Below are 12,035 nucleotides of genomic sequence, written 5' to 3'. Positions count from 1 at the left end.
CATCCTTCTAAACTCCAACAAAACCACACTGCACATTAAATAGCAAATGCTACCAAGACAGAGTCTTGAACAATGAGAATTAGGGATGTGCAAGATCCTAGGTGTTGTAACGCTGGAGGAGTTTACAGAGATAGAAAGAGGTGAGATTATTGAAATTCTCAACAACCCACCCATATGTCAGTAAACACTAAGAGTCAACCAATCTCACTGAAACGCTATCTCTTTCACAAGGGATTCCAATCTTCACTTTTGAAGATCTCAACCTTGGGTTTTGTTCCACAAGTTACTCCCATCCAGATGATTTCAATGACAGCCCACCTCACAGAGTTTCCAACTTGAGTCCTGAGATTCTGTTCCCTTTGATTCCTGGGTCTGTACTCAAGGATCAACTCAGAAGCATAACCTGACAATCTGCAGCATGGATCCAGGAATACCTCAGTAAGTCCAGTGGGGCAATTTTACCATGTGGAGACTTCATCAGTGGACTCTTTACTGACAATTATAGAATCAATTACGTCCCTTGCTGAGATCCTTTAAATACTGAGCCTTGACTAAACAGGCTGGAATTGCAATTGCCCTGCTCCAATTGTTTGGGAAACACAGCAGCAGGATGCCAATGCTATGGTGGAGTTAAAATGTCACAACAAAACTTGTGGCATGAACTTTCAGGTTACCTCCTTTTTTGCAAACCGGTGTAAAGGTTAAAATTCTGCCCATTGTTTCTGTTTCTTTCATGTCTGTGGTACATCTGGACTTGACCATTCCAATATCTCACCCTGCACCCAATGTAAACTTGAACTCATTGAAATATTGCTGCCAAGAGCCTAACTCACACCCTTCAGTCATTCCACTTGTAGCCACTGAATTACAGTGGCTCCTGATCTAGCAACACTTGATAATTCTCATTTTTGTTATCAAATCCCTTCAATAGTCCCACCTTTTTCTGTCTCTGTAAACTCCTCCAGCATTACAACACCTAAGATCTTGCACATCCCTAATTCTCATTGTTCTGCCATTGGTTGCTGCACTGTCAGCCCTGGAATTCACTCTCTGAAGCCACTTGACTGCTCTACATCCCTTTACTGGTTTTAGATGCTCCCCCTTAATCTTAACTTCCTTTAGTTGCCTCTTTAAACACTGTTTTATGACAGCTAATGTTGGAAATGGGGTCATTTCCTTCCTTGCTGTTCTCCATTTACTCCACATTGATGCAGTCTGGAGCAGACTTCACTGCCCCTGTCTCACCCAGCCTGATGAGGAAGGTTGGGTGAGACAGGGGCTTTGCAATCCCAGTGAAGGTAAGTCCATCCAGAGTGGCAATCTGTCAATTGGCACTCTGAAGTTACAGGCCAATATCTTTTAAATAGTTTGGTGTGAAATTTTATCTGATAGTATCTTTGTGAAGAGCACAGAGAGCGCAAAGAGTGTGGGGAGAGAGGTGAGATTTCAGTGAAGAACATGGGGAGAGGGAAGAGACTTCAGTGAAGAGTGTGGGGAGAGAGGTGAGACTTCAGTGAAGAACATGGGGAGAGGGAAGAGACTTCAGTGAAGAGTGTGGGGAGAGAGGTGAGACTTCAGTGAAGAACATGGGGAGAGGGAAGAGACTTCAGTGAAGAGTGTGGGGAGAGAGGTGAGACTTCAGTGAAGAGTGTGGGGAGAGAGGTGAGACTTCAGTGAAGAGTGTGGGGAGAGAGGTGAGACTTCAGTGAAGAGTGTGGGGAGAGAGGTGAGACTTCAGTGAAGAGTGTGGGGAGAGAGGTGAGACTTCAGTGAAGAGTGTGGGGAGAGAGGTGAGACTTCAGTAAAGATCGCAGGGTGACTTCAGTGAAGAGTGTGGGGAGAGACAATGTTTCAATAAAATGCCCAGGAATCACTTTCTGGGAGCAGAGACTTTCTGAACATGCAAGGGACACACTGACATCCCAGGAAAATGGTCATTTCCTTGGCTGGTTAGTAACTGTTAATTTGAATTACCTATTCTAAATTGCTTTCAATTAAAGGTTATAAAGGAAAATATTTTACTGATTAAAAAATATAAAAACCAGTTCTTTTTTCTAAAAAAAACAAATTAAAAATGAGTAAATAAAATAGGGATGGAAAGCCAGGTGATGTGTTGTATCTGCATGATGTAAAAGCTGGTAGACCCCACTGTAGTTCTTACAATGTAGCAAGTGTTGGTTGCTTGAGGAACTATGGTCCAGTGTTAGAATCACAGAAATCATAGAAACCCTACAGCACAGAGAGGCCATTTGGCCCATCAAGTCTGCACCAACCACAATCCCACCCAGGCCCTACCTCCATATCCCTACATGTTTTACCCACTAATCCCTCTAACCTACACATCTCAGGACACTAAGGGGCAATTTTAGCATTGTCAATCAACCTAACCCCTATATCTTTGGACTGTGGGAGGAAACCAGAGCACCCGGAGGAAACCCATGCAGACACGAGGAGAATGTGCAAACTCCACACAGACAGTGACCCAAGCCAGGAATCAAACCCAGGTCCCTGGAGCTGTGAAGCAATACTGCTAACCACTGTGCTACCGTGCTGCCCAGAGTGGCACGATGGCACAGTGGTTAACACTGCTACCTCACAGCACCTGGGACCCAGGTTCCATTCTGGCCTCAGGTCACTATCTGTGCGGAGTTTGCATATTCTCCTTGTGTCTGCATGGGTTTCCTCCAGGTGCTCCGGTTTCCTCCCACAGTCCAAAGATGTGCAGGTTAGGTTGATTGGCCATGTTAAATTGCCCTTAGCATCAGGGGATTAAGAGGATAAATATGTGGGGTTACAGGATTAGGGCCTGGGTGATGAGCTGGAGTCTGAGCTGCAGATGTTGAGACAAAGCAGGAAGGAGGAATGATGCCTGGTGGCTGTGTTTCAAGAGGCCTCCGTTTTCACTTAAATTGACTACCTTGAATTTGGCCAGTGGTCAGGTCAGGAAGGTATGACAGATGAAGGCAGGGAGAGGGATTCAGGAGATAGCAATGCAGAGGCCTCAGCCCTTGTCCTTCTCCAACTGGTACAATATTCTTGCCCCTTTGTGTAGATAAAAGAGGGGATTGTAGGAAGGATGTGCAAACTGATCACAGCACTGTTACACATGGCCCACATGTAGCTGATTTAATTCCAACAGTGGTGGGATGAGGTAATTAATTGGCCACTTAATGGGTTTAATTGACACTGGGGTAGGTAGGTTAACTGTGGACCCTCCCACCCAAAAATCAATTCTGGTGGAGACAGGAGGCAACAAGGTTCAAGCAAGCCACCACCCCATCTCCAAGCTCGCCACCAGAGAGTGTAGAAGATCCCACCCTGGATTTATTTGATTTGACTCACACAAATGTTTTACATTTTTTAAGGTCGTGAGAAAGAGATGAAGATTTTTCACAAGGCACTACAGAAATTTAGTTCAGTACAGACCCGTCATAAGCCAGACAATTACCAGGTTATTATGTTTGAGGGGACAGTTGGCTATGGAAAAAGCCGATTATTAGCTGAAATTATCCACACTTCACAATCACAAGGAATGAGGTTTGCATTTCAATGATAATTTTTCATTACGTTTAGTTCTATTTGTATTAAATATGAAATAGATGGTTTATTCACATCAGCTAAAGAACGTGCCAGAAATTGGAGACAAGTGAAGTTAAGGCCATACTTACATCAGCCATGATTGTATTAAATGATGGAGCAGAATAGAGGTGTTGACTGGCCCACTCCTGCTCCGATTTCTAATGATCTTACATTGTTGCATGTGGCCACATTGTTTTAAAAGTAAAATTAGATTCAGCCATCCATTTTGGTCTGTTTCTGACAGACCAACAGAATACAGCTGAGACACAGGAATCAAAACAGTTCAGGCATCAAATTAATGATGGTGGATAGGTACAAATTGATACTTCACCATCAACACATCCACATTTTGCACCTAATTAAAATCTCCATCCTGGATTCAATAAATAAGGAAATTTCTTTGTCCATCAAGAAATATGTTAATGTGCCTTAAATAGTCAGTGTTCCATTTTATCTCTGATGCAGGGTGTTACCATTTGAATTGGGGAAAATGGATATCACCGAGCCCTATTATACCATTCAAACTATGTTGGCTCTGCTCCTTCAAGTGAACCACTGTAAAAGTTACGCAGAACGAGAAAGAGTTTTACTTAGCAAGATAACAAAGCCCGAGTTGATCGAAAATTTGTGCCTTTTAAATGATATTCTTTACGTAAAGGTAACGAAATAACTGATTTCTCATTGGAATAGTTAGACAAATGTGATTCTAAGTACGTTGACTTGGATTCTCAGAAGATCCGTGTGCTGGGTTCTTCCATTTGCTTTATTAAAACTAGCCCTCGCAGCTGAATATAGAGCTACAGTGTCACCATTTTTGCCATCAGATTTGAAGAACTGACTTTAGAAATACAAACACGAACAGCCAGCAAAGAGACACACTTTTTGAACCTGAAGTAAAGTTTATTCATTAGTCACAAGTAAAGTTTAAATTAATGCTGCAATGAAGTTACTGTGAAATTCCCCTGGTCGCCACACTCTGCTGCCTGTTCGGGTTAATGCACCTAACCAGCATGTCGTTCTGAATGTGGGAGGGAACCGGAACGCCCGGATGAAACCCATGCAGACACGGGTAGAATGTGCAAACTCCATACAGACAGTAACCCAAGCCAGGAAATGAACTCAGGTCCCTGGAGCTGTGAGACAGCTGTGCTAACCACTGTGCTACCATACCCAAAAAGGCTTAGTTTTGTTGGGGTGATGTTGGTCACAGAACATGTCTGTCAGTAAGATTGTCATTGTCTTCTGTACATGAACAATTAAATACACACACACACACACGTAAATGGTACAGGCATGAAGTTATCTCCATTTCAGTGGCTGGATTGTCTGGTCCTTCCCGCTGATAGATGACAACAGGTTTCCTGATGGCAGGACAAGCAAGGCACGCATAATACCATAGACATCGGCGAAACCAAAAGATCTCACCAGTGGCCAATGACGAGCCATCTCCACTGTCAAAAAACACACCGCTGGTAATCAGAAAGCCCAATCCTAGGTCTTAAGGTTCCTGGCCATCTCCAGATTGACTCTGGAGCCCTGATTTTGTAGCCATGTTCGCCTTAGAGTTCAGAACTGAAGTGGGGAGAGGTGTCAGACCTCAGGAGGAAGAGGTGGCTGGACCTCAGAGTGTGTGGGGGGAGGGTGGGTGGACAGGGGAGGAGGGTGTCCAGATCTTGGGAGAGGGGGTGTGGGTGAGTTGGGGAAGGACATGCGTCAGGTTTCAGGGTTGGGGGAGGGAGTTTTCCTGGACACTGATCTATTGGTAATGTGGCTAAACTAGCTGATTAACTCAGAAGCATGACCTAATTAAAATGCTCCTGCCTGAAGTCTTAAATCAGGTCACTTTTCATTCAAAATACATTTCTAAATACATTTAGATATAAAATTCAGTGACCACTTGCTCAGATAGAATGTTTAATAAAAAAATGTTTTTATGTATTTGCAAAAATCTCACTTGCTTATAAAGCATCTAAATTTTGGGATTAATTTAATATTTGGTTGCCAAGATTAATGAATATTAATCATAACTTGTTTTCTTCTAATTTTTAAAATAACTCACTATATTTCTTACGCGTAAAACATCTCAGTAGGGTATTGCATTGAATCAGAAAGGAAAATTTAATGATATTTGATATTTTCCTTTTGATGAAAGCAAACAGATTTGCATAAATAATGCAGTTATGCTACTTGTTGTGGTGACAATCTAAAGTAAATAAAAATTCTAAAATTCACCGAATCTAACAGACCAGGGTGATCCAGGCTCTGATGCAAAGCCTATAAGTAGGAAGTGTCTTCAGTGTAGGGAGTATAACAGCAGTACAATTCTTTCTAAGGCAATGGAGGAGGAAATTGTTAATTGCTTTCAGGCTGAAGAATAGAAGATAAGTAAGTGAGGCTTCCTATTTCTGATTTCTGGAAAGTATAGTTCTTTAGTCACCTGTTCAAATGTCTGCTTTATTGGGGGTATGCTCCTGTGAGGCATCTTGAGGGAATGTCACTATGTTAATTTCAGTATGTTAAAAGGCTATCCAATTGAATGTTGTGGTTCTGTATACTGAGATATTTCCACAGTATATGGACTCTATAATCTATTCAATGGAAGAAACTAATATATATATCTGCCTAATTTGTCCCAGTTGGGCTCATGCACTGAGAAGGTGATAGGCTTTATCATCCAGGATACCAATCCATGGGTTAACCTTATTTAATAGCCTGTGAACTAATGAAGCTTCACAGGGTATGGTTACTTCCATGCAAAGCAACTACATAGAGCTATAAATGAGAATTGTGTAAGCAGAGAGGAAAAAAGTCTGAGGACCATCAAAGATAGCAACATTTTCCCAGTCAAAGATACTGGCACTTCCACTTAACATTATATTCTAGCAGCCATGATATGTGAGGGGGGAGGAGAGCTAAAATAATTCAGAGAGTGGATTGCTTTGTCCTAGATGTATTGATTTTCCTGGAATGATATTGTAGTGGCACCCACCCAGGCAAGTGGAGGGTATCCCATTAGACTCCAGATTTATGCATTGCTGAACAGATAATTAATGAATAAGTGCCATGGATAGCAGTGTTAAAGATTCCTTCCATCACTTTGTTGATAAGTGGGAATAAGCTAATATGGTGTTAATATGTCTATTGTAGTTGCCCTGCTATTTGTGGAGGTAGTTTGGATAGTCATTATTCCACATTACCAGTATTGTAGTTGTTCTGTGTTATGATGTCCCAGGACGATCCATAAACCAAAGTGACCAAGTTTACTGGACAACCTTCAAATGAAGAAATTAACAACAAAATTCTACTTTTTGTAACTTTTATTTTAACATGAGTGAGGATCCACATGAAGTACAGTTCTGGTCACATTATTATAGAAAGGATATTACTAAATTAGAAAGAGTGCAGAAAAGATTTACGAGGATGCTATCGGGACTTGATGGTTTGAGTTATAAGGAGAGGCTAGATAGACTGGGACTTTTTTCTCTGGAACGTAGAAGACTGAGGATGATGTAATAGAGGTTATAAAATAATTGATAGTCATTATCTTTTCCCAAAGGTCGGTGGTCTGAAATTACAGGGCATAGGTTTAAGGTGAGAAGGGAGAGATACAGAAGTGCCCAGAGGGGCAATTGTTCACACAGAGGATGGTGAGTGTCTGGAAAAGCTGCCAGATGTAGTAGTTGAGGCAGGTACAATTTTGTCTTTTAAAAAGCATTTAGATAGTTACCTGGGTAAGATGGGTATAGAGGGATACAGGCCAAATGAGGGCAATTGGGATTATCTTAGGGGTTTAAAAAAATGGATGGCATGGACAAGTTGGGCCAAAGGGCCTGTTTCCATGCTGTAAACCTCCATGACTTTATACCGCTATAAAATTGTGAACAGTCTGGTTCAGCCTCAGAGAGTGATCAAGAGGAAAGGTGAAGATGATGTCTAGGGAACAACGTTCGTGGTGGAGAATAGAAAATGGCTCGTTAAATGGGAGAAATTCCTGCTCATCAAGGACTGGTTGTTAAGCAAGCAGTGGGACTGATAAGAGATCAATTAAACATGGGCTAAACTGGGCAAAGGCAGCAGAAAACTCTCTAAAGGATATCAGCAAACCAACGACAACTTCACAGTCAATTTTATGGCTGCAGGAGTTTCATTTTCAGAGGTTTTTAAAAAATAACTTCAAGCTCTCAAATTCAGTGCAATTGTACTCACATTCCCTAAATTATTAGCCCACATCTTTGAATTATCAGCCCAATAACATAATCACTGTTCTAATACACCCTGATGTGGAGATGCCGGTGTTGGACTGAGATATGCACAGTAAGAAGTCTCACAACACCAGGTTAAAGTCCAATAGGTTTATTTGGTAGCACAAGCATTCAGAGTGTCACTCCTTCTTCAGGTGACTTTGAAAAAGAATGACACTTCAAAAGCTTGTGCTACCAAACTCACTTGAAGAAGGAGTGACACTCCTAAAGTTTGTGCTACCAAATACGCCTGTTGGACTTTAACCTGATGTTGTGATACTTCTTACTGTGCTAATACACCCTCACAGACAAGATTAAAATCAACATAAATGCAATGCTTTTCATTGCCAAATAGCTAACCAACAATTAATTTCTAGGTTTACACATGTAGAATGGATGTTGGACAAGGTACAAGAAGCACATTATGCCTTTGGAACTGTACTCCAGCAGCAAACAAGTGTCTGTGGTAGAGAGGGGGGGGCAAATGGAAATTTTTTTTAAAAAAAGCATCAACAACATATTCATTTTGTTCTTCAGTTCCCTGTTTCCGAAAGGGTCTCTCTCATGGACAGTAGAACCAAGCACAGGACATTTAGGAATTACGTGATTGCAGTAATCAAGCAGGTAACAATTTTTGATTAGTTTCCTGTGACTCAGTTGTGAAAAGGGTGTAAATCAAAAAGCCGATGCATCTTAAGCCAAGTATCAAATGAATATGTTCAGTAAATGCCTCTGTTCACTGAGCATCTCAATCCCTATTTGTATAACTGCGGGAAAGTAGGAGCGCAATTTTCACAAAAAAACTAAGAGCCCAACGGGTGGGAATATGGAAGATTTTAGAACATAGAACACTACAGCACAAACAGGCCCTTCGGCCCACTAGTTGCGCCGATCACTTCTATACCTACTAAACCATAGACCTATCTATAACCCCCAATCCCATTAGATCCCATATACTCATCCAGAAGTCTTTTAAAAGACTCCAGCGAGTTCGCCTCCACCACCATCGACAGCAGCCAATTCCATTCACTCACCACCCTCTGAGCGAAAAACTTACCCCTAACATCTCCTCTGTACTTGCTTCCCTGCACCTTAAATCTGTGTCCTCTCGTAGCGACCATTTCAGCCCTGGGAAATAGTCTCCGAGAATCCACCCTATCTATTCCTCTCAACATAAACCTCTATCAGGTCGCCTCTCAACCTTTGTCTCTCCAGGGAGAAGAGTCCCAGCTCCCTCAACCTATCTTCATAAGGCATGCCTCCCAATCCAGGCAACATCCTTGTAAATCTCCTCTGCAACCTTTCAATAGCTTCCACATCCTTCCTATAGTGAGGTGACCAGAACTGCGCACAGTACTCCAAGTGGGGTCTGACAAGTTATAAGTTGCAGCTTTACCTATAAAGTTGCAGCATTACCTCCCGACTCCTAAACTCAATCCCTCGATTAATGAAGGCCAGTACACCATACGCCTTCTTGACCACATCCTCCACCTGCGAGGCCGATTTAAGAGTCCTATGGACCTGGACCCCAAGATCCCTCTGCTCTTCAACACAGCTAAGACTCCTACCCTTGATATTGTACTCCTTCATCCCATTGGTCCTGCCAAAATGGACCACTACACATTTATCTGCATTGAAGTCCATCTGCCACTTCTCCGCCCAGTCTTGCATCCTATCTATGTCCCGCTGCAACTTCTGACATCCCTCCAGACCATCCACAACACCACCAACCTTCGTATTGTCTGCGATCTTGCTAACCCATCCCTCCACTTCCTCATCCAGGTCATTTATGAAAATGACAAGCAGCAAGGGTCCTAGAACAGATCCCTGGGGCACTCCACTGGTGACTGACCTCTATGCAGAAAAAGACCCATCCACAACCACTCTCTGCCTTCTGCAGGCAAGCCAGCTCTGGATCCACAAGGCCAAAGCCCCCTGGATCCCATGCCCTCTCACCTTCTCAAGAAGTCTTGCATGGGGGACCTTATCAAATGCCTTGCTGAAGTCCATATAAACCACGTCTACTGCTCTTCCTTCGTCAATGTGCTCAGTCACATTCTCAAAGAACTCAACTAGGCTCGTAAGGCACGATCTGCCCTTGACAAAACCATGTTGACTATTTCTGATCATTCTAAACTCCTCCAAATGCTCATAAATCCTGTCCCTCAGAATCCTCTCCATCAACTTACCAACCACTGAGGTCAGACTCACCGGTCGGTAATTTCCCGGGCTATCCCGGTTCCCTTTCTTGAAAATAGGAACCACATCTGCAATCCTCCAATCCTCCGGAACCTCTCCCATCTCCATCGACGATGCAAAGATCATCACCAGGGGCTCTGCAATCACTTCCCTCACCTCCCACAGTAACCTGGGGTACATCCCATTCGGTCCCAGCAACTTGTCTATCTTGACAGAGTTTAAAAGTTCTAACACATCCTCTTCATTAACATCCTCATACTCAATCTTTTCAGACTGCCACAAACCTGTAGTACAACCTCCCAGATCACTTTCCACCGTGAATACCGAGGCAAAGTACTCATTAAGCACCTCTGCCATTTCTTCCAGTTCCACACAGACTTTTCCCCCTTCACCTTTTATAGGTCCTATCCCTTCTCTTCTCATCCTTTTACTTTTTACATATTTGTAGAAGGCCTTGGGATTCTCCTTAATCTTACCTGCCAAGGCCTTCTCATGACCCCTTCTGGCTCTCCTAATTTCATTTTTAAGCTCCTTTTTACAAGCCTTATACTCCTCTAGATCCTTAACATCTCCTAGCTCTCTGAACCTTTTATACACCTTTCCTTTCTTCCTGACTAGGTTCACCACAACCTTCGTGAACCAAGGTTCCCATGCCCTACCAAAACCTCCTTGTCTCATCGGAACATTATCATGCAAAGCTCCAGACAAACATTCCTTGAATATCCGCCACCTTCCTTCTGTACTTTTCCCCAAGAACACCTCCTTCCAGTTTATTCATCCAATTATCTGCCTGATGTCTTCATATTTCCCCTTACTCCAGACAAACACCTTCCTAGCCTGCCTGATCCTATCTCTTTCCAATGCTATCGTGAAGGAGATAGAATTATGAACTCCATCCCCAAGATGCTCTCCTACCGAGAGATTCGATACCTGTCCTGGTTCATTAGCCAGCATCAGGTCAAGTACAGCCTCTCCTCTCGTAGGCTTGTCCACATACTGCGTCAGGAACCCCTCCTGAACACACCTAACAAACTCCTCCCCATCCAAACCCCTTACCCTTGGGATATTCCAGTTGATGCTTGGGAAATTAAAGTCTCCCATCACGACAACTCTTATTACTACATCTCTCTAGGATCTGATTCCCTATCCGCACCTCAACTTCCCTGTCACTATTGGGCAGCCTATAGAAAACACCCAGCAAAGTTATCGACTCTTTGCTGTTCCTAACTTCCACCCACAATGACTCTGTTGGCAGTCCCTCCACGGCATCCTCCTTCTCTGCAGCCATGACACTGTCCCTGATCAACAGTGCCACTCCACCACCTCTTTTGCCCCCAACCCTGTCCTTCCTGAAGCATCTGAATCCTGGCACCTGAAGTACCCAGTCCTGTCCCTGAGACATCCAAGTCTCTGTAATGGCCATCACATCACATTCCCAAGCAGCAATCCACGCCCTAAGCTCATCTACCTTATTTACTACACTCCTGGCGTTAAAATAGACACACCTCAGCCCCTCGGTCTGGACAATTCTCTTCTCCACCACCCGTCTAACCTCCCTCTCATACTGTCAACAGTCCTTCCCTACCCGGGAGCTAATCTCCTCGGTCTCAGTCTCCACATCTCTGTTCCCTCCCCCCAACCTTTCTGGTTTAAAGCCCCCCCCAGTAGCCCTAGCCAGTCTTCCCGCCAAGATATTGGTCCCCCTGGGATTCAAGTGCCACCCGTCTTTACTGTACAGGTCACACCTGCCCCTAAAAAGGTCCCAATGATCCAGGAACCGGAATCCCTGCCCCCTGCTCTAGTCCCTCAGCCACGCATTCACCCTCCACCTCATTCCATTCCTGCTCTCATTCTCCCGCGGTGCAGGCAGCAATCCTGAGATTACTGCCTTCGCATTCCTCTTTCTCAGCTGCCTACCCAGCTCCCTATAATCCCTTTTCATGACTGCTTCCCTCTTCCTGCCTATGTCAGCAGTACCCATATGAACCACAACCTGCAGTTCCTCACCCTCCCCCT

The 12,035-nt window shown here is 43.6% G+C and overlaps 1 protein-coding gene across 1 annotated transcript in view; it reads left to right on the top strand.

Annotated features, from left to right (window-relative positions):
- LOC145349719 (adenylate cyclase type 10-like) overlaps nt 1-12,035 on the top strand; it is a 164,835-nt gene that overhangs the window by 55,049 nt on the left and 97,751 nt on the right. The window contains exons 13-15 of the mRNA XM_080198257.1: nt 3,366-3,537; nt 4,045-4,237; nt 8,358-8,444. Coding sequence (XP_080054383.1) covers nt 3,366-3,537; nt 4,045-4,237; nt 8,358-8,444 — 452 coding nt within the window. The remainder of the gene's footprint in view (nt 1-3,365; nt 3,538-4,044; nt 4,238-8,357; nt 8,445-12,035) is intronic.

The sequence above is a fragment of the Carcharhinus amblyrhynchos genome, chromosome 11, assembly GCF_965287045.1.
Source record: "Carcharhinus amblyrhynchos chromosome 11, sCarAmb.v2.hapA, whole genome shotgun sequence".
Taxonomy (NCBI): domain Eukaryota; kingdom Metazoa; phylum Chordata; class Chondrichthyes; order Carcharhiniformes; family Carcharhinidae; genus Carcharhinus; species Carcharhinus amblyrhynchos.
Note: the sequence above shows the minus strand (reverse complement) of the source record. Positions and strands in the feature narration are given on the sequence as shown.